At 44.0% G+C, this 23,665-nt stretch overlaps 1 protein-coding gene across 3 annotated transcripts in view; it reads left to right on the top strand.

Annotated features, from left to right (window-relative positions):
• The window catches only part of PLEKHG4B (pleckstrin homology and RhoGEF domain containing G4B), a 175,054-nt gene that overhangs the window by 149,641 nt on the left and 1,748 nt on the right, over positions 1-23,665 (top strand). For 2 of the 3 annotated variants that reach the window (XM_044452637.1, XM_044452628.1), the window contains 2 exons: positions 2,046-2,239; positions 22,025-22,162. In XM_044452637.1, the coding sequence (XP_044308572.1) occupies positions 2,046-2,239; positions 22,025-22,126 (296 nt within the window). In that variant the 3' untranslated portion in view covers positions 22,127-22,162. The remainder of the gene's footprint in view (positions 1-2,045; positions 2,240-22,024; positions 22,163-23,665) is intronic. The other variant, XM_044452660.1, reaches the window with a different exon arrangement.

Below are 23,665 nucleotides of genomic sequence, written 5' to 3'. Positions count from 1 at the left end.
AATAGATTTAAAGAATTAGATCTGATTGACAGAGTGCCTGAAGAACTATGGATGGAGGTTCACAACATCATAAAAGAGGTAAAACCATCCCAAAGAAAAGGAAATGTAAGAAAGCAAAATGGCTGTCTGAGGAAGCTTTACAAATAGCTGAGGAAAGAAGGGAAGTGAAAGGCAAGGAAGAAAGGGAAAGATACACCCAATTGAAGGCAGAATTCCAGGGATTAGCTAGAAGAGATAAGAATGCCTTCTTAAATCACCAGTGTAAAGACATAGAGGAAAACAATAGAATGGGAAAGACTAGAGAACTCTTCAAGAAAATTGAAGATATGAAGAGAAAGTGCAATGCAAAAATGGGCATGATAAAGGACCAAAATGGCAGGGACCTAACAAAGGCAGAAGAGATTAAGAAGAGGTGGCAAGAGTACACAGAAGAACTATACAAGAAAGAGCTTAATGTCCCTGATAACCATGATGGGGTAGTCCGCTGACCTCCAGCAAGACATCCTGGAATGTGAAGCTAGTGGAGGAGACAGTATTCCAGCTGAGCTATTCAGAATCCTAAAGGATGATGCATTTAAAGTGCTATGCTCAATATGTCAGCAAATTTTGAAAACACAACAGTGACCACAGTATTGGAAATATTAGTTTACATTCTAATTCCAAAGAAGGGCAATATCAAAGAATGTTTGAACTACCGCACCCTTGCACTCATTTCACATGCTAGCAAATTTATGCTCAAAATCCTACAAGCTAGACTCCAGCAGTATGTGGACCGAGAACTACCAGAAGTACAGGCAGGGTTTTGAAGAAGCAGAGGAAGTAGAGGCAGAGGAAGTAGCAACATGTCAAATTGCTAACATTTGCTGGATCATGGAGAAAGCTAGGGAGTTCCAGAGAAACATCTACTTCTGCTTCATTGGTTATGCTAAAGCCTTTGATTGTGTGGATTACAACACATTGTGGAAAGTTCTTAGAGAGATCGGAGTCCCAAACCATCTTATTTGTCTCTTGAGAAACCTGTATGCGGGTTAAGAAGCAACAGTGAGAACTGGACATGGAACTACTGAGTGGTTCAAAATTGAGAAAGGAGTACGGCAAGGCTGTATATTGTCGCCCCCCCCCCCCCGTTTAACTTATGCAGTAATTTATGCAGAGCACATCATGAGAAGGGTGGGGCTAGCTGCATCACAAATTGGAATTAAGATTGCCGGGAGAAATATCAACAATCTCAGATGTGCAGATGATACCACTCTAAAAAAGAGGAACTAAGGAGCCTCTTGATGCGGTTGAAAGAGGACAGTGCAAAAATTGGCTTCAAACTCAACATCAAGAAAACTAAGATCATGGCATCTGGTCCTATCACTTCCTGGCAAATAGATGGGAAGAAATGGAGGTAGTGACAGATTTTATTTTCCTGGGCTCCAAGATCACCACAGACAGGGACTGCAGCCAAGAAATTAAAAGACAATTGCTGCTTTGGAGGAAAGCTATGGGAAATTTAGTTGTTGTTGTTAGTCGTGAAGTCATTTCCGACCCATCGCGACCACATGGACGACATTCCTCCAGGCCTTCCAGTCTTCCACTATCCCCCAGAGCCCACTCAAGCTCACACCAACTGCTTTAGTGACTCCATCTAGCCACCTCATTCTCTGCCGTCCCCTTCTTCTTTTGGGAAATCTAGACAGCATACTAAAGAGCAGAGACATCACCCTGCCAACAAAAGTGCGTATAGTCAAGGCTATGGTTTTCCCAGTTGCAATGTATGGCTGTGAAAGCTGGACCATAAGGAAGGCTGAGTGCTGAAGAATTGAGGCCTTTGAATTGTGGTGCTGGAGAAGACTCCTGCGAGTCCTTTGGAGATCAAAAAAGGAGATCAAACCAGTCAGTCTTAGAGGACTAGAGTGTTGTCCATGGGGTCATGAAGGGTCGGACACGACTTCTCAACTAACAACATAATGCTACAGTTTACAGAGATGATTCCTGTTGAACAATGAACCTACAGTAATGTCTGATACCAACACTCTCTTTCTGCCTGTTTCTTGTAGTTACAGAGAACTCTGACTCTTCCCAGTGTACATCAAGTGAGCACACAAGTGGTTTCAGTAGCTCTTTGCAGGCTGGATTCTCTTCACTCCTTCCTGAAACGTTTCTGGATGCAGATTCAAAGCATTCATCACAATGCTCATCTCCCACTCTCTCAGAGATGAGCGCAAAACCCAGTAGTCAGTATATCCCAGGTGTAAGTACCATCATGAAAATGGAAATGAAAGAAATGCACAGTGAAAATGAATAACAAACATTTTACCATTACATTTATTTTTAAATTTATGTTTATATTTATAAACCACCCCATTCCCATTGATTCTGGGCAGTTGTGCAATATACACAACTTGCTACATAGGGATTTAAAGGAAGATTTCAGACATCATCTGTGAAGAAAGCACCCTAAATAGAAAGAACAGAAATCCACATATAGGAGCTCAATTTAAACATCACTATGGCTCTTTTCACATGTAATAGCATCAAATCATGGGTTACATTTTAATGTGTAAACTTCAGTTAACCCAGCTGAAGTTTGCTGCATGACATGCAAACCTGAGTAGTATGGGTTAATCATGAATTAAACAACCCTAAGTTAACCTAAGAACTAATTATACTTTGACATGTTTCTCGCAATCCATATTGACCATTTCTGCACATTATGTAGCAACCTCTGATTGGATTTGTGGCTTGAATTTCAAAACATATAATAGGCCAGGGATGGGAAATCTGTGGCACTCTAGATGTTGCAGCCCATGACTTCCATGATCCTTCACTGTTGGCTATGTTCCAGATTTGATGGAAGCTGTAGGCCAGAATGTCTGATGGGTCACAATGTGCTCACCCCTGCAGTAGGAAGACCATGATTTGGCACTGTTTATCAATTTTAGTTTTCCATTTGCTCAGCACTCCATTTTCTGTGCTTCCAGCCTCTGAAGGAAAGGCTGGAACTATGATTTCCCAAGTAAAAGATCACACAAAGCTACGGTTAGGATAAACTATAGTTTGTAAAACTACTTCAAGCCAGGATTTCTTGATCTGACTTGTTAGCTGATTGCAAACCGTGGCTTGTTAATTCCACTGTCATGGCAAACTTTTACCATGGATTGGCACAAACTCTGAATTGAGTTTAGCCTCATTGCTTTGTGCTGTGGATAAAGCCCAAGAGATTTTAAAAGCTATAAGTCTTCTGCTATCTTTTCTAGCTCTGCAAATAATTTGTTATGCCACTTCAGTACTGTAGTGAATCTTCAGGTCTGAAAACAAATTAGCCTTTCAGCCACAGAATTAAAAAGAAGAACCCAATGTCCTCCTTCAACATTTCTGTAATAACAGAATATTCAGTTCTTCTTTGTTCTCCATGGTGTAGAAAAAGAGATCAAAACCAAAGCTGACTGAGCCATTAATTTTACACTACTCCTTTTCAGACTTCCTATTTTCGTAACCCCGTTCACATGGAGTTGTCTATCAAAGAGAAATTACGCCATGTTGAGGAGACTCTGGGGCCTGGTCTGAGACACTCCTGCCCAGGTGCCAGCCAGGCCTGTCCCCTTTTGCCACCATCTGTGCATTGGGAGTATATCTGGTAGCCTCTGTGGATCTGGGGTCCAAGCTCTTTTCCTTGGTTGATAGCACCTCTCTCCAAAATGCTCTCCACTGCCAATTTTGCTGGCAGACTTTAGCAGTTTGGCAGCAGAAAAAAAGGCAATTTCATTTTAAAACAAAGTATACAGAGACTGCACATGTTGTTCTCACGTAAAATTGCGCTCCTGAGAAGCTTCCAGAAGTGCAAGGGTGTGTGATCTGGAACATTTTGTTTTAAATCAACCCATTCAGCTGCTGCCACACCACCCAATTTTAGTGGCGATCAGGTAACTTTTTGCTGCCACTACTTCCACAGCAATGTGGGTGGAGAGCAGCAGGGGCTGCAAAGAAAAATGCAAAGAGCATGGGGCCACATACTGGCTGTCAGACATATGTTGGCAGTTGCCCTGCAACATAGAATTCTGCAGCTGTACAAATAGCAGGGTGAAGAAACAGAATCAAAGCTATTCACCGCTATTCTGCCTGGCATGCCTCAAGAGGTTCTGTTGTTACTCCTTCCCCACCCGAGCTGTCAATGTCATTTGCCCTCCACCTTGTGGCAGCAGGTGCAGACAAACTTTTTCCCTACCTGGCCACTGGTTGCGCTCTCATCAGCCTGCAGCCCTAGTCTGCCAGGGACTGCCCTTTAAATCTCTGATATGGCTGGATGAGAGTTGCAACGTTTCCCAAGTTTGGCACTGAAGCCAAGTGACATGCCAATTCATCTTTTATTTTATTTAAAGGAGGCCTAAACACATGAAATAAGACTCAAGCATGTTTAATGTTGACTGGGGCAGGCACCTGTGGCATGCTTACTCAGAGCATATTGTGCCTGCATTTCATTTTGAATCAGCAAGTTCCTGGCAAAACCTTCCATCATATTGAGCTGGAACGAGTCATCAGGAGCTGGCCTTGCTTTGGCCACCAGAAGACAGCCTGTCACCCTTCTTCCTGCATTCTTTTCTGGGGATGGAGCCATCAGCAGGGCATTAGTTCCCTGCATTTCCTCATTAACAGAATAAAGTGTCTAGCTGACAACTATCTTTTATTATTTCTCTTTAAAACATTGGCAAAGCCTTGCAAAGATTTCTTTAAAGAGTTTAGCCTCTATTGCTTCATATTGAAATGTATAATCATCAGTCTTCTATATCTTCTAGAGTGGCATTATTTAGTTAGGGAAATAGCACAGAAATATGATGAAGTAGACAAAGGCAAAGGCAAAGTATTGTCACTCAAAACATGTTACAGATTACTTTTTAATAATAAGTAATGCTGGTTTTGTTGAACTTTCCCTCCCTTCTCCATCAGAACAAAACTTCTCATATCGTAGCCCTCTCAACCATGGTTTGACAGACAATGCATTCCGTAAGTGGGTTTTTCTCAGCTTTACGATAAACTGATCCATCTTAATTTGCTAAAAATATCAATAACATAACCAATCAAAATGGAGCATGAGATTTGGATGTTCTAATATAATTGGAGAAGTCACTGAATATTAACTGGTACTGAATACAGCTTTTTCCCTTGTCTCCTTTTCCCCTTCTACAAATTTATTTATTTATTTATTTAAAACATTTCTATGCTGCCCCCATCGCAACAAAGCCTCGGGGTGGCTCACAACATTCATAGGGCGGCTCACAAATGTTTCCGTTGTCCAGACTGCTTTTTTCCAGCATTCACCTGTGTTGTTGCAGTGTTACTAACATGTAGTGGCAACATTACTGCATTGGCCCAATAATATAGTTTTAAAACTGTAAACCTTTGGGGGAAAGAAACAATCCATGAGAAATACTCTTGCAAAAAGTATGTAATGCATTTCAGTGGACTTGCATGCAAGACCCTCCTGGTGCATTGTATCCTTGGTTTTCATCCTGACCTCAGTGGAATATGGGAGAAAGTGATGTCTGCATGACATAGGTCCATACTTGAAAATTATATATGTCAACAATGGCACTTCCAAGTATTCCTGGAAATCTACAGAAAGTGGGTTCAGTGAGATTTAAGTTGGCCATAATATTGATTTTAGTGAGTCTATTCTATGAACTCCAGTAAACCCAAGTGAACAACACACCTGACATAATGTCTACCCGGAAACCAAGCCTCAGAATGTGATAGGTTATCTTACACTGCAGGTGCTTAAGGGTGTTCATCAGGGAAGGGACATCTCTTCATCTCAGTTTTCCTCACCACAGAGTTCTGGGAGAGCCTATCACTAAGCCTGTTCAACCAATAAGAAGCAGCCTGGCAAAGTCATGGCTGAACAGGACTAGATTAGAAATCTTCCAAGCCAAACTTCCCATACACAATCCACTTGTCCAACAAAATCAGGTGTCTACTGTTTTAAAAGATGGCACATCCATAATACTGAGCATATTCCACATAGAGAATAGGGAATGGAAAACTCTACAGAAGCAAATATTTCCTGGGGCAAGAGATGCGCACACACCTGGCACTCCAATCCACTACAGAAAATGTATGCAAATTCCTTCACTAAAATTAGGCTGGATTGGGACTTTTGTTTGGAGAGTTAGGAGTAGAATTATTTAGAAGCTGTTTCCCCTTTCTTTCCCCTCCCAAAGGAGTATTATGTGGTGAGATACTGGTAATTATTTCAACTTCATTGTGGGTACTTCCATCTGAGGCACTGTCTCTTTCATGTGGAGTCCAGAGTCCAGATGAAATCATCTTCAGTCTGTTGCCATCCCATGTTTTCCCACCACTTGCCTTTTCCCACTTTTTTCATTCCAGGAAAAAATCAGTAATGGAAGATGGACTAGCTGCACAATCCCACTGGATTGTCAGTGCTATAATCCTTCCATCTGGAAATACCCTTTTTCTGAGCAATCCTATCCAGCTTCTTTGAGCCAAATTTTAAAAGCAACCCTTTCTTTTTGCCTTCCATAAGCAAATTTATTTGCAAACTCTGTCAAACTAACTTCTGAATTACAAGATACACTTCTGTCCTTCTCCAGGCTGATCTGGTACAAAGTACTTAATAAAAACAATGGAAAAATAAACTTGCAGCACTGCTTCTGGGTGACATTCTTCTCTACCTGAAAGAAAGAAATATATCCTTATTAGTATGTAACATATATAGTTTTCATTGTTTTTACTGAGACCTATTTTTTATATATAGCTGTTGAGATGTAGATGTTACTATATTTTTGGAAAATCTGTAAATGCATTATGTGTACAAATGAAAAATGTACAAACTAAGCTGATCGTGTTTGTAAATATTTATTTTAGTGCCTTGCATTATAAATTCATTTTTATGGCAAACTTTTTCAAAACGTCCTGCTAGCACAGACTTCCATTGGCCTCCAAGACAAAAGTGCATGTGCTTACAGTATGGCAGCCTTTTCCAACCTGATGTCCTTGCAGCTTCTATCATTCCCAGTCAATTACCATGCTGGCTGGGGATGACAAGGAGTTGAAATCCAACACACCTGGAAGTCATCAAATCGGGGAAGGCTGAGCTATGGAAAGCTTTAAGGATAGAATTAAATCTATGCAAGCAATTATATCAGAAGTTCTCAAACATGTTCAGAGGACACCTGAAAACAGAATTACTTTATGGTTCAACAGGTACAATAGCCTGAGAGTTCTAAGAACCTAAGCATTCTCAACCTAATTGATCAAAGGAGGCAAACTTCGAGCATGCCATGAACCTATGGAGGGTTTGATTCAGCTGGGTAAACTGTGTTATCAGGTGCCTGCTCCCTCCTTCCCATGGAAGTCCCTGTCAATTCCCAAAAATGCTACACAGACAATCAGAAAAGTCCAGTGAACACCTTCCCTTCCCATTTTTTTTTTAAGGGCCGGAGCTGTGTCTACCTGCCAGAAGTGCTTCTCCACAATTTGGTGGGAGATTAGTTTTAAGAGGTTGCTACTGGAGGAAAAAGACCAGTAAAATCTTTTTTGATAGCCTAGTTACCTAGTAAGTTTATAAGTAAGACCCTTTGAACTTAATGGGACTGACTCCTAGGTAACTGCCCATCAATTGCTGTCAGAGAGTCTCTCCACCTCCTGAGGGAGATGTGCCATTACTTTGAAAACTGCGAATTTACATGCAGCTAAATATTTTAAATACACTCTTTAAATAGCTTTTTGAAGTTTTGTTAAGCAAACATTACCATGTAGGATCTCTTTTAAAGATGGAATAATAAAGACAACATTTGTATTGTCCTTTGCTATTTTATTATTTATTTTGTTTTTTTAGGGAACTTTTGTCTGTTGCTTAAAGGCACAATCCTATTGGCTTTGTGGGAGATGCACAGAAGACTCCAATCACAGAGGCTGATATGCATCCTATGTCCAGTGTGAGGCACTGCAATGGCATTTTATTTATTTATTTATTTATTTCCATCGCTGCAGCACTTCACACCACATATGGCTATCTAGAATGGGAATACTAGGAATGGGTAAGGAATGGGAATGGGAAAGGAAGGAACACTGCCTGGAACTGGCATATGCCCCCAGCCTTCTTTCCTCTGTGCCCCCAACATGTCTCTCTCATCTTCTTCCAAAGCTCGGTTGCAAGCTTGAGAGTTGGGTGAGCAACCAGTGTGATTTTATCCACACCAGCTACATCAGAGGAGGGCTTGATCTTTGGAGATGCAGTTCTTAGTTTGTGGGATCTCAGAGCTGGGAGTCTAAAGAATCCTGTGGCTTTCTCAAAGATGTCATGGAGGCCAATCAATTTTTAAAACATTGGCAAAGTTAGCATATCACATCATTCTGTGTTCTCCTCAATGGTGGTAAGGAATCAATTGGGATTATGGTTCTACCAAAAGCAGTGGTTATTTGTTTCTTTGTTTGTGGGATTGCACAAGCCAACTGCACCACTGAACCAAGACTCCAACCAAGACACCACAATTCTAGCTAAACGCATTGGTGGCATTGTGCATAGTTACAAGGAAAGGGGAAGGGGAAGGTGTAATGGAAGCAGCCTTATGCCATGGAGGGAGAGGCAAGAAATATATCGAGCTGACACAGGTGGCCTCCAAGGCCGCAGGCCAAGTAACAGCTGCAGGCCTGGAGTTTGTCAGGGATAGACACAACCTTCACAAGAGAGGCACTGGAAATGGCACCTAGGTCAAATGGTGAGATTCTTTGATGTCATCCCAGAGAACAAAGGATCCTGATTGCTTAAGAAGGGAATAAAAGGGAGAGCAAGAGACCAAGCCACGTGCCTCTGGAGTGAGAGGGGAGAGGTTTGCCATCAAATACCAAAGCTTCTGGAATTTGAGTCCACTACCCTTGAGAAGACTATTACGTACCATGGAAGACATTAGAATTTTTAGACTAGCTAGTGTCTGTTGTTTTAGTGCCTGGGGTGTCCAAATGACCTAGAGGGGCTGAATATCTGTGACTGCATTGGTTCGACTGAAAGCTGCTATCTTCCCTTTTCCTATACCCTTCTCCTTACTTTTGTGTAGTTGTAACAGTATTTGTTGTGGTCTGGATGGAATGTTCGATATGGTTCAATCAAGTTCCTTTTCCCCAAGTCTTGGATCACTGTGTGCTGGTCCAGTGCAGTTTGTCTTGTTAAGAGGAGAAACCCAAAAGTCTTGGGCTTTTTTGGGCCCTACAGACTGCTGGGGGGGAGGGGGACTCTCGGCAGTGTTGGTGGTGGGGGTGATTTGCCCTACCATTACATGGTGGCAGCAGTGGGATCACAACACACAAGTTGACCCAAAGATGGTGAAGTGTTGAAAGTGGGGAGTTTGACCAGCCCAGGCGGTTTGTTATTTTGAGTAGTTAGGATGGCAGGGGAAGACAACAGTCGGCATCCGGATGTGTGGCCGCAGATGCAAGCAGCTGAGGAGGGAACTCAGGAGTTGGCTTGGGACCACTCTGGGGACCCTTCAGCAGAGCTGGAAGTCCCGGTGGATGATGAAGTAGTGGTTACCCTGGGAAAGGGGTTATTAGAGGATCACCCCTGTGCTCAGAAGGGGGGACTGTTGGCCTCTGGGGAGAATTTGGAGAACTGGCAGTGGGAGCTGCAGCAGTTCTACCAGGAACAGAGGTAGTTGCTGCAGGACTCTCTTTCCACTATGTCTATGTTGTCCCATCAGCGTACGCCTCGGGAAGATGGCTTGCCTGCTAATCCTAAAGGCTTTCCAAAGTACAGGGCCAGACAGGATGTACTGAGTTTCTTTGCCCTGTTTGAGGCTACATGCCGGGAAAAAGGAGTGCAAGGCCGCAATTGTATGATCGTATGATCATGCTGAGGGCCCTGGTTGCAGGTGAGCTGGCCGATCTGATGGGGGAGCTGGCAGCAACAAATTGTACAAATATGAATGATTTAAGGAACGGGTGTGGGCCCAGTTCCAGCTATTCTGGGAACATTATTGACTCTGGTTGCGCCTTGCCACAAGGCAGGCAATGGAGGGGTGGACAGCTTGGGAAGTCTGGCTGGAAAAGTATGTGGAGGACTGGGTAGAGGAAGCTGGGGTTACCACCCTGAAGCAGTGGGTGCAGTCATTGGAACAGTTTATTGCAAGCCACCCAGAGTCTTTGGCAACTTTGGTGATGGACCAGCAGCCTACCTCGGTAATTGAGGCAGCGCTTTTGGCAGATCTCCTGGAAGCTAGTCACAAGTGAGTTGGGGGAACAGCCCAAGAAGAGCACTGGAGAGAGGAGGTGCGAGGTGAGCCCCCCCCCCGTCCACAGGAGCTGGAGAAAAGGAGGGAGCTGCATGTGGGGTGTGGGGAGGCACCTGGACTCGCTAGTGGGTGTTTCTATTGCAAGGAAGTTGGACACTTAAAGCAGCTGGGGTGGCCCCTAAGTTGGGGTGGTGACGCACTCCAGCCCATGTCTGCCAGGGGTAACATTGGATTGGAGTGAGGTGGTGAAATCTTTAGAGTCTGGAGCCTAGGAGACAGAGGGAGCCAGAGCCTCCACTTGAGGCCATCAGCGCACTTGGTGCCAGAGGGTGCAGAATGGGGAAGTAGCAACAGCTAGAAGCTGGCCGAAGTGAAGTGGAGGGGCACAGGGGGTGCAGTCCCCACGACAGGGCCAGCCAGAACCGGAGGAAGCTTGGGGGAGAGAGGAAGAAGCACCAGCTAATATGAGGAGGATGGTGCCACAGAAGCAGATCAAATAGAGTCAGCTACAGTTCTGTGAGTTGATTAAAATCAATGGGCAATTGTATAAAGCTTACCGGGACACTGGTGCAGATGTGAGTGCCATCATCACATCTTTGGTACAGGAGGGACAATGGCTACAAGACAAAACTATGCAGATTCAGCCCTATGGGTCCCCGCCCTTGGAAATCATTTTGGCACGGGTATGGGTGGTGTACCAAGGCTGGGAGGGGGAGTTGATTTGTTTAGTGGCCCCTAACCCAGTGTTTGAGATCATCATTGGAAATGCTCTGGCCTTCCTGAGTGCTTGAGGCAAGGAGGCATCCCTGGCATCTTTACCCTCTGTGACTGGCCCAATTGAGACAGACTGAAACCAAGCATGGAGAAGTAAGGATTTACATGAGCGGGGGTCAGCCACAATGACTGATCAATAGTCAGCGCCAATTGAGGATGACACTCCCCCCTGAGCAGCTATGAACAACGACCCTGGAGGGATGTCCAGACCGGTTACATCCCAGGTGACCAAGGCAGAAGGCCCAACCCAGTTTGTACAACATTTACAAGCCAATTGGCAGTTCCAGCAGGCCCAGTGTAGTGATCAGGAGCTACAGGAGTGTAGCGACTGGGTCAAAGCTGAAAGCACACTCAGTTGTGGATGTATCTGGTGGTGAAAGGAGAGTCCGATGCTGCAAAGATCTATACTCCATAGGAACCTGGAATGTAAGATCTATGAATTGAGGTAAGCTGGATGTGGTCAAGCAAGAGATGACAAGACTGAACATTGACATCTTAGGAATCAGTGAACTAAAATAGACAGGAATGGGTGAATTTAATTCAGGTGGCTATCAGGTATTCTACTGCGGGCAAGAATCCCTCAGAAGAAATGGAGTAGCCTTCATACTCAATAAAAGAGTAGGAAAAGCAGTACTGCGATACAATCTCCAAAATGAAAGAATGATCTCAGTTCGAATCCAAGGTAAACCATTCAACATCACAGTAGTCCAAGTCTATGCCCCAACCACTGATGCTGAAGAGGCTGAAGTTGACCAGTTCTATGGAGGCCTACAAAACCTTCTGGAATTAACACCAAAATATGATGTCCTTATCATCATGGGGGATTGGAATGCTAAAGTAGGAAGCCAAAAGATAACTAGAATAACAGGCAAGTTTGGCCTTGGATTACAAAATGAAGCAAGGCACAGGCTGGTAGAATTTTGTTGGAATATGATGGTCATAGCAAACACCCTTTTCCAACAATGCAAGAGATGACTCTAGACATGGACATCACCAGACAGTCAACACAGGAATCAGATTGATTATGTGCTCTACTGCCAAAGATGGAGAAGCTCTGTATAGAGTAAAAACAAGACTGGGAGCTGACTGTGGCTCATGAGCTTCTTGTTGCAAAACTTAGGCTTAAATTGAAGAAAGTAGGGGAAAGTGCAAGGCCAGACAGGTATGACCTAAATCATATTCCGGATGAATATAAAGTAGAGATGACAAATAGATTTAAGGAATTAGAACTGATAGACAGATTGCCTGAAGAACTATGGATGGAGGTTTACAACATTGTACAAGAGGTAGCAACTAAAACCATCCCAAAGAAAAATGCAAGAACACAAATTGGCTGTCTGGGGAAGCTTTACAAATAGCTGAGGAAAGAAGGGAAGTGAAAGGCAAGGGAGAAAGAGAAAGATACATCCAATTGAATGCAGAATTATGCCTTCTCAAGTGAACAGTGCAAAGAAACAGAAGAAAACAATAGCATAGGAAAGACCAGAGATCTCTTTAAGAAAGTTGGAGATATGAAGGGAACGTTTCATGCAAAGATGGGAACGATAAAGGACCAAAATGGGACCTAACAGAGGCAGAAGAGATTAAGAAGAGGTAGCAAGATTACACAGAAGAACTATACAAGAAAGAGCTTAATGTCCCTGATAACCACAATGGGGTGGTCACTGACCTCAAGCCAGGCATCCTGGAATGTGAAGTCAAATGGGCCTTAGGAAGTCTGAGCAACAACAAAGCTAGTGGAGGTGACAGTATTTCAGCTGAGCTATTCAAAATCCTAAGAGACGATGCAGTAAAAGTGCTACACTCAATATGCCAGCAAATTTGGAAAACTTTGGAAAAGTGGCCACAGGATTGGAAAATGTCAGTTTACATTCCAATTCCAAAGAAGGGCAATGCCAAAGAATGTTCAAACTACCGCACCATTGCACTCATTTCACATGCTAGCAAAGTTATGCTCAAAATCCTACAAGCTAGGCTCCAGCAGTATGTGGACCGAGAACTACCAGAAGTACAGGCAGGGTTTCGAAAAGGCAGAGGAAGTAGAGATCAAATTGCTAACATGTGCTGGATTATGGAGAAAGCTAGGGAGTTCCAGAAAAACATCTGCTTCATTGACTATGCTAAAGCCTTTGATTGTGTGGATCACAACAAATTGTGGCAAGTCCTTAAAGAGATGGGAGTACCAGACCATGTTATTTGTCTCTTGAGAAACCTATATGCAGGTCAAGAAGCAACCGTGAGAACTGGACACAGAACCACTGAATGGTTCAAAATTGAGAAAGGAGTTTGGCAAGGCTGTATACTGTTGCCCTGCCTATTTAACTTATATGCAGAGCACATCATGAGAAAGGTGGAACTAGATGAGTCACAAGTTGGAATTAAGAAATATCAACAACCTCAGATATGCAGATGATACCACTCTAATGGCAGAAAGTGAAGAGAAACTAAAGAGCCTCTTGAAGCGGGTGAAGGAGGAGAGTGCAAAAGTTGGCTTGAAACTCAACATTAAGAAAACTAAGATCATGGCATCCAGTCCTCTCACTTCCTGGCAAATAGATGGGGAAGAAATGCATCTTCTAACGAATGCTCAGTTGAATAGTTGTCCTTAGATGGATGGTTTAATATTAATTGATGAGAAACAGAGTGTTTCACAATACAGTGGGGATATGAAGTAGCAATGATTTATCTTGCTGACAAAACATAGACAAATCTAATACTGGGCAAATTTCTGAATAAAACTAGGACATTTATGGAATAAAATAATTAAAGGGGATGTTATGGCCAAACAAACCTAATGGGATCTAGAAGAGGAGTTCAAGAATGGTTGAGGAAAGGAGGAACAGTCAGCAAAACCAGTTGTTTTCTCACTGCTTTCTCTTACGGAGTTTCCTGAAGAACCAGAGACATTTCAGTAGTCTCTTTTGAGCCTCCCCTCTAAGGCAGGGAAGGGTGAGAAAGAATAATATTCCTGGCAACAAATTAGCAGGATGTTTTTCTACTTAAGCCCCTATTAGAAAGAACAGGCGTGCCCCTAAATCCCCATCTTCATCTGATCCCCCATGTACACCTCTCCCGCCCTGCTTTGGTGAGAACACAGAGACAAAATAGTCATTTGGCCTCTGTGCCTGTTCCCTCACATCAGTCACTGGATTCCTTTCCTCCTTATTAAGCAGTCCCACTACCTGTCTCACCTTCCCTGTCTCACCTTCCTCTTGCTATTTACAGGTTGATAAAAGCCCTTTTTCTTGCTCCTGATATTCTTTGCAAGTCTCAGCTCATAATCAGGCTTAACCTTTTGAAGAATCCTTCTGTAAAGGGCCTCCTCCCCCCAGTATACCCCTTTGTCTATTTGCCCCAGTGCCCATTTCCTACAGAGGCTCCTCTTGCGTCTAATCCCTCCTTTCGCATCCATGGCAGCACTCCACCTCCCTGCCTTACTAACTAGCAGTATCATCAAGACTTGCACCTCCAAGACCTCCCTTTTGAGCACCATCCACCCCTCCAGAATTCCCTTGCCTTCCTGTACCCTCTCCCAGGAGACTTTCCCCAGTCTGGCCTTCAATTGACCAAAGTGGCTGTCATGATGTCCCAGCTTCTAGTACTCGACTTGCTGCTTGTTCCATTCCTGCTGCTTGACCATTCCCCTGATCTCAAAGCAAAGGATGGAGTGATCACTCGCATCCAGAGCTCCCCTAATCTGCCCCTCCTTGTGGGTCAAAAACAAGTCAAGGATATTTCCCATCCTCATCACCTCCCAGATCCTCTACATGAAAAACCCTCCATCTATAGCATCTAGGAAGCAATGTAACCTGACTGTCTCCGCTGAGTGAGCCTCCCATAATTACTGTGTCTCTCCCCCAAGGTACCCTTCAAATCTGATCTGTCAGAACATCATCCAGGGTCTCAAGTTGACCTGGAGGGCGATAACATACCCCCACTGTCAGTTCCCTCCCCCTTTCGAAACCCCCTTAGCTTCACCCAGACCACCTCTACGAGATCCTCATTGCATCCTATCCCTTCCCTGACATATAAAGCTATGCCTCCTCTCCTCTCCTCTTTCCCTTTCTGTCCTTTCTAAACAGGTGATACCCCTCTATGTTTACATTCCAATCTTGCCTTTCATCCCACCATGTTTCCATGATCCCCTCCCTTCTATTGCCAGGAGAGCCTCAAGCTCTTCCTGCTTCATGCTCCTAGCACTATTACACATGCATCTCATTTCCTTCCCACAGATCCCTTTCTTTGGGTCCCCCGGCCTCCTCTTTCTTCCCATCCTTCCTGATACCAGCACCCTCTTCGTAGGAGTCCCTGCAGTATCTCTAACACCCTGGTCCCAGAACCCTGATCCTCTTCCCTCACTTGTCCAATCAGAACAAGGACAAGTTTCTGGGGGGCCTGAACCCACCCCTCACAGTTTAAACTTTTCTGGACTAAGCTCACTAGAGTTTTTCCAAAGGACCTTTTCCCCATCCTTGTGAGGTGCACCCCGTCCCTCACCAGAAGTCCATTGGCAAGAAACCAGGTGCTATGGTCAAGGAACCCAAAGCGTTCTTTCTGGCACCACACCCTGAGCCAGTCATTCACCTTGGTGACCCTCCTTTTCCTGGCTGGCCCAAATTCCTGGACCAGTAAGATAGATGAGAAGGCCACCTGGGCCTTTAGGTCCCAGAGTTTCTTTCCCAGAGCTTCAATGTCCCTAGTGATCCCACCCACCCCCTGCCTGACTGTGTTGTTCATCCCCACGTGTATCACCAGAAGGAGCTGGTGACCCCCAGAGGGAAGAAGATGCTCTACTCTGTCTGTCACATGCCAGATACATGTGCCCAGCAGGCAATAGATCTCCCTTGCCTCAAGATCAGGGTGGCACACCACTTTCTCATTGCCCCTTAGCAGGAAGTCCCTGATCACAATCACCTGCTGCTGTGTCTTCCTGGTTGTCGTGTGCGCTGATTCAGAAGAGTCTTGGTGCACATGGAGAAGAAGGAGACTTCCTGTGGGAACCAGACTTTGTTGCAGGGAGATGTATATCTGGTGCCAGTGGTACAAATGCCACCCCCCACACACACACACACTCCCTGATGAAGCTTTTCAAAGAGAAGAGGGCGCAGATGGGAGTAGGATTCAGAGAGGAACTGATAGCGAACAGCAGTCAGAAGTCATTCGGGTGGTTGCCAAGGAAATGGTTGAGGCGCCAAATGATAACAGTCTTGAGAACGTGAGAGTTGGCCATGGCCCAGAAGGGGGGTTGGCAAATGCACGCTCTCGCAGATGCATGCGCAGACTAGGGCAATTGGAGACAAGACAGTTGGAACGACAAAGGGAAAGAAGTTTCTCAGACCCGCCCATTGAGGGGCGGCCCAGGTGAGTTAAAAGCATTCCATTAATTGATCTCTTTCAGAAAGAGAGGACAACTTCACCATCATCATTAGCATCATTATTATCATTGTCTCTCATAGTTGTAATCAACAATTTTATGTAGAATAAAGTTTTTAGTAATGAGAGTCTGGTTCGTTGTTTTCGTTAGGAAGAAGCGTTAGCCCCATGACACTGGTGGTGGTAGATGGCCATTCCTTGACCCTTGCCTTTCCTGCAGCAGCGCCCTGGCTGCATCTGGTCCCAGGGTGGGGATCCTGGACAGTTTGGTCCCCCATATCCTCATCAGCCCCAGCTTCCCTGAGCGGAGAAAACCTGTGTCCCAGCTCCAGGTCAGCGTCAGGAGATGGAGGAGGCCATGCTGTGACATGTGTCCTCCTGTGGGTGACATGCCTGCATGTGTCCCCAGCCATTTCTCCCTTGGCCCCTCCCTCAACCTTCTGTCTGGAGGGTGGCTGCTCCCAGGGGGCCTGCAGAGTTCTCTCGGCCCTCAGACTCAACTCCTCCTCTAGGAGGGACACCAGCTTGCACCAGGGGCAAGTATATCCCTGCCTCTCCTGAGGGAGAAGGGCAAACATGTCACAGGTGTCACAGCGGACAGCAACACCTGTGATTCTCACCAAGGCCATCTCCTGGGCTGACATTGGCCCTACCTTCTTCCCCCGCCTTGTTTGTCCCCTACCTTGTCTGTCCTACACTACCCCTCCTTGACTTTACTCACCTAGTTCTCCTCAAGAAAACGCACAAACAAGAAATTGAAAACGCCCCAGGGAAAGAGTCCCTGTGAAGCCTGGACCACAGTTAAGGGACACAGACAAGGGATGCAGACAAGTGTGGCTTTATAAGCCTTAGAAGCTTTGTATTATGTTTTATTTTATTTTATGTAAGCCGTCCTGAGGCTATGCGATGGGATGGTATACAAATACTCTAAATAAATAAATAAATAAATAAAGCTGCTGGCCCCGCCCCTCTGCTTCCTCCTGGGCCTCTCTGGCTCCGCCCCCTTCCTCTCCGCTGCTCCTGTCCCTCTGCTCCTCTGCCCAGCTCCTACCTCACTTTTGCCAGTTTCCTGGCCACCCTCTGCACACTCTCGCAGCCTCTGCTGCTCCACTGCTCTGCCAAGAGTCAAAAAAGATATACAATATACAACCCCTATCCAATAGTTTGAACTAGTTTAAAGTCAGATGTTAAATAATATTACATCAAAGTCAGGAATGAAATGTTTTTCCTCATCGCTTATCTAACATTAATTGTAGAATATAAAGTAGTTACATTAAATACTACAGGACTGCAAATTTCAAATATTCAGTATACAGTATATTCATATTGGACACTGAAGAGTTTCTAGGAAATATTTTATATCACCCTCAGCCAATATTAATAGATTATATGACTTGCAGTGCAAAACATCTGGAGGTCACAAGGTTATCTGCCCTAATCTAGCAAGTATGTCCCACAAGTATGTCTGTAACTAAGATGGGATCTTCGCTAGAGTTCTTTTCATTTATGAGGTATCTTTTGGAAAGCACTTTTTCTGCGAGTGAGGCACATACTAATAAATGCAGGCACTTTCTACTATGCTGAAAACATGACATTGTGCAGCATACAAAAGCAATTGCAGGAAAAGCAGGAGTTGGAAACCTGACTTGTGCAGGGAAATGGCCTTTGAATTTTAATTATTGCTGTTACTATTTGAGATGTAGGGTTCTTTCCCTTCCTCAGAGTGAGTTAAGGGTGGCTTGTGTGCTTTGTGACCCCTTTCACAAATTCATCCCATCAGAACAGAAAAATAGATATTTTCAAGCCCTTAACAGACTTGTATGACAGGTATGTCATATTGTATTTCCCACGCCTCCCCAGCTTGACAATATATGTGGCCAGATATTGTCACATTCCAGCTGACAGGCTAATGGGAAGAGTTTTGAGCCCAGAAACAGCCTTCCTTATCTGCCTATCCAGAGAGGTAGATTTGATCAAAGCATTTTCCCTGCCCAGCTCCCCTCCATTTGCAACTGTATTTTTGAGCATTGCATCCCAGAAGTGCTCCAATGGATCAGTCAAGCAATGTCTACATTAAAATGAACCAGACAGGGAGGGCCTGTTACAGCTCCCAAAAAAACAAGAACGAAAGGTTCTGTAGGGTGTGCAGGAATTTTATATCATAGATGTGCTACTACAATTCTTACAATGCTACAACAAGCTCTTAGTGCGGTTTTTACAGACAGCCTTGTAGAGACCAAAGAGAGGATGTTTCCCACTTTCAGTAAAGATTTTTTTCTGTCTAAACATGCACTGCATTGTGCCTTAACTTGTTTGTTTAATAGAAATGTTTTACTTTTAAATCTAATATAGATTTTCTTCAGCTCTTTTGTTTGCTTGAGTGATGAATTCTACATACTGTAACAGTGACCTCTATTGCCCACAACTGCAATGACACCATACTGTAGAGCAGTGTTCTGTCTGTACTCAGATAGTAAACATTCAGAGATACAGGCTTCCTTGGAACTTTCTGGGAATTATAATCCAAGTCATAATTCCACCCATCTAGACGCCAATGACTTCAAATCTTCCCAGATGATTTGATCTCTGGTTTGGGATTCAGATCCGCAACTCCATCATCGCAGGAGCTAATAGCTTTTGGGACAACTAGATAAAGCATAACAGTACTATCCCACACATGTTTAGAAAGAAAAAGGTCCTACAGCTCCCAGCCAGTATAGGATTGTGCCTTTCCTAACTTCTGGAAATACCCGCAGTTTATGCAGCCCTGTCCATAGTGAAAAAGGGAAAGGGAAAAGGTCCAGAATCACTGGGTGGAGTTGATACCATTTCCAGCCTGTCATATCTGCCATCTGTGTCGCTGACTCCCTCCCTGCAAGGACTGCTGAATAAGTGAAAGACTGAGATCCAGTACTTTCTGCAACAAATAATAGAAGAGAAGAAAGGGGTAGAAAAAGCAGGGATTGGAGGGGGGAAAAGACTGAAGGAAAAAAACCAATTGAGGGAGAAGATGCAAAGAGAGATGCAAAGAGAGAAAATGAACGATCACAGAGATGTTGCTACAGAATAACATGACATGGATTGCATAGGAAAAAGGGGGGCAAGAGCGACATTTTATGGAGGCTGCAGGGGCTTACAAACACAGTGATGAGAATACTATAGGGTGCAATGAAAGGGAACAAAGGATGCATTATCTGAGAGAAACTGTGGGTGATGGGTTACAGAGAGAAAAGGAACTTACAGGGTGCAGAAATGTTTCCCTGGGAGAAGGAGTCCAGAGGAGGGCAACAACAATGATCCAAGGTTTGGAAACACTGCCCTATGAGGAGAGATTGGCAGAACTGAGCATGTTCAGCCTTGAGAAGAGAAGACTGAGCGGGGACATGATATCCCTCTATAAATGCCTGAAAGGCTGTCACAAAGAGGAAGATCAAGATCACTTCTTGCTGTTGCCAGAGTATAGGAGACACAACAATCAAGTCAAGTTGCAACAACCCAGATTCAGCTGGCTAGAGAGGTGGTGGGCTCTCCCACACTAGGTGGTGGGCTCTTCCACATTCAAAAAGAAATTGGACAGCCATCTGAATGGGATGGTATATTGGTGACCTGCAATAGCAGGGAATTGGATCCGATGGCCTTCATGGTCCCTTCCAACTCTATTATTCTATTATTCTATGATTGTATGATTCCCTGTTCCCAAGACAGTGAAGCAGTCCCCCCGAGTTGCTAAATGTACACAGTGGGACAATCTACATTTGGCATTTTGTTCAGCATAGTTATGCCTGCCTCACATGTTATGTGAGGCTTACCGCAACCCATCCTGCTCATGCTATTTCTGCCACTAAATCCCAAATGTCTTTGGAACAGTTATACCACAATTGCTTTATATGTTGCATTTTCTCCCCTAGTGTCTAAATTGGTGTGTGGTACTGTTCTGGGACCAGGAGTTGCCACACTGGCTGAGGCTGGTGGGGTAGAGGAAATTTTCTATTAGGGCTTCTGAAAAACCACAGCAATTCAGAAGAGATTCCTTGGTTGCTTTCCTGCCTTTCTTGCCCCCTGGCTTCTCTCTCTCTCTGACTTGCCTAGTAAAGTGAGGAGTAAATGGCAGTGGCCACAACTGAGGAGCAGGTACTCCAGATACAAAAGGATCTGGACAGACTATGGAAGCGGGCAGGAGACAACAGGGTGGCATTCAATGTGAATAAATGCAAGGTCTTGCACTTGGGGCATAGGAATAGGTGTCATAAGTACAGGTTAGGTGACAAGTGACTGGAGAGCAGCACTTGTGAAAGGGATCTCAGGGTGCTGGTTGACTGCAGGCTGAACATGAGTCAGCAGTGTGATGCAGTGGTCAAGAGGGTGAACGCCACCCTTGGTTGCATAGCCAGAAGTGTGGCTTCTAGATCGAGAGACATATTACTACCACTCTGTACGACTCTGGTGCGCCTGCAACTGGAGTATTGTGTTCAGCTTTGGGCCCCTCGTTACAGGAAGGATATAGCCAGGTTAGAGTCAGTGCAGTGCAGGGCCACAAGGTTGGTGGCCAGTTTGCAGGGGATGCTGCATGAGGTGAGACTGAGGGAACTGGGTCTCTTCAGCCCGGAGGAGACTCAGAGGGGATCTGTTGGCGACATACAGGTATGTGAGGGGATGTCACATGGAGGTGGGTAGAGACCTGTTCTCCCGGGCAGAGGAAGGCAATATGCGCTCCAATGGAGCAAAGCTCAGGAAACCAAGGTTCCATTTAGATGCCAGGAAGCACTTCCTGACAGTTAAGACCTCAAGGGTATGGAATGGGCTTCCATGGGAGGTCGTTGAGACCCCATCACTGAGGGTGTTCAAAGATAAGCTAGACATGCACATCGTGGGCATGTTGTGAGTGGCACCAGCTGGAGCCGGGGGTCAGACTCCTTCCCAGGAGACCCCTTCTGACTCACTCTGTTTCTGTGTTTCTAAATGTAATATTGCTTCCACCTTCCCTTCCCCTCCTTTGAAAAAAAAAATTATGTTTGGAATGTCTTTTGAGCCGAGTCAACTGGACCCAGGGGTCAGACTGGATGGCCTGTGAGACCCTTCTGACTCGCTTTGTTTTTATGTTTTCCTGTCTGAAAATGCATGTGCACTCAGAAGTAGGTCACATTATTTTCAGTGGCCTTACAAATAAATCACACTGACTTTAAAGGAGCAAGTACCCTAGCCTGAATGCCTCTGATTACCCTCCATACAAGTGAGCCTTGCCAGGGAGAAAAATCTGCCCCCGCCCTCCGATCAGTTTTTAAAAAGACAGTTGGTTCCAGTAGGAATTGAATTGAATCTTTATTCCCATTGACTACAGGCTTTAGCATACAAAATAAAATTTACAAAAATAAAAAACACAAGAATTGCACTGAACTGAAATTAAGTAGAAATCCCAAAACTTACACACAATCCTTTACATATAAATAGAATAAATAGAACTTATGTTCTATCAGAAACTATAAAAATTAGGGCATTGATAAAATAATGGATCTTATTTTAATAAGATTTTTCCAGTTTTTGCCATAACCTGTTTATTTTGTTGTGCAAGAAGGAAAGCTATGTAAACAGAAACTGATTGCCCCTGGAATAGAAAACAATAGTGGAATAATTGCCTCTTTCCTTAGATCTTTATAAGAACTACAAAAGGGAAGGAAGGAAGGAAGGACGGACGGACGGACGGACGGACTACTGTTTCAATACTGCCATCTCCACATGGGCATAGCTGATTTTTCAATGGAATCAACCCTTGAGTATGGCTGTTGGTAAGTCTATTCAATTTTGCATAAATAAACATTTTTCTATACTTTAAGATTGTTACATTTTGCAGAGAAGATGCCAATGTATCAAAGTAACTCATTGGGAAATAATTATACCACGGGCAATATATTATTGTAATAGTCAAATTATTCTGTCTTTCAATATCATATAAGCATTATCTGAGACTTTTGCTTTAGGAAATCCTAATGCTTTAAATTATACACTGCCCTGAGAGCCCTGTGGGTTATAGGGTGCTATAGAAATTCAGTAAATACATACATACATACATACATACATACATACATACATACATACGAGTACATACATAAAGGTAATAGTTTATGTGGTGAAAGATCAAAGGAATAACACTCTGAAATTATACTCTTCATCCAAGCACTCTTATTGGAGACCTGCAGAACGAAGGAAAGCAAACCAGTAGGAGTTAAATGCAGCTGGAGCCCATAAGAAAGGAAAACAGGCCTGTAAATTGATGGAGGAAAGATCAACCTCCAAATGCAATGACTGTTTGGAATATAACACAGAACACAAAAAGTATTTAAAATTTAGACTGAATAGCTTCCACGGGTCTGGAATAAGCAACCATCAAAATCTGGAGGCTCCTAAAGTATCTGTGCTAAAGATTTGGCTCTAGTAGCAAGGATATGTAGCTTCTCCCCTTGTGTAGAAAACATGCACAATTTTGGAACTCTGTCATGCTTTTCCATCCCATCTTTCTGTTGGTTATAAAAAATCATGAATAATTGTCTGTACGTGTTATGTTCAGGCTGTGAGTAATGGCTTTTATTGTAGCCAAAATTGTACCAGTCATGCACATGAGGTAGTAGAAGAATTGGGAAAAAACCCAAGGTTTACAGTAGTACAAAACATTTAAGGTAAAAAGGCCATTAACGGTAGGGGAAGGACCCCTGTGTGGATTTAGTGGGTAGAGTTTGCTGAGAATGGAAGGACTGGTCCTGTTGGGTTCACACTTCACACTACAACAGGGTTTTGTGCCCCCCCCCACATGTTATTTTACCTTGTGATTTGATTTAACCATTTGTGAGTACTAGACAATTCTAGTCTACTGAGAGGCAAGTCTGGCTGCATGAGGACTAGCTCCTAGGCATGAAACATTCAATATTAAACATGCATCCAGAGCCAAGGCTTTTGCATGAATACATTATATCATGAATTTCAGAGAAGCATACCATCCGTGAATCATTTCATTTTTTCCAGTGAAATGAATTAACCATTCATGCAGGTGGACTCAAGCTACTATTCTACAAATTAGTTTACTACTAACTATGGTGATAGTGTAGTTGGGCTCATATGCTATGAGTATGAGTAGGGGATTTGTAACTAGGAGGAAGTAGGGTGGAAGCCATGAGCACGGGGATCAGTTGGTAAAAATGCAAGGAGCTGCATATGAAATGGGGCCAGAAAGGGAGCTATAAGTATGTTCATATAGTAAGAATGTAAGAGCACCACTGGATAAGAACAAGGGCCCA

The sequence above is a fragment of the Varanus komodoensis genome, unplaced genomic scaffold (genome assembly GCF_004798865.1).
Source record: "Varanus komodoensis strain SLA01 unplaced genomic scaffold, ASM479886v1 scaffold10, whole genome shotgun sequence".
Classification (NCBI taxonomy): domain Eukaryota; kingdom Metazoa; phylum Chordata; class Lepidosauria; order Squamata; family Varanidae; genus Varanus; species Varanus komodoensis.
Note: the sequence above shows the minus strand (reverse complement) of the source record. Positions and strands in the feature narration are given on the sequence as shown.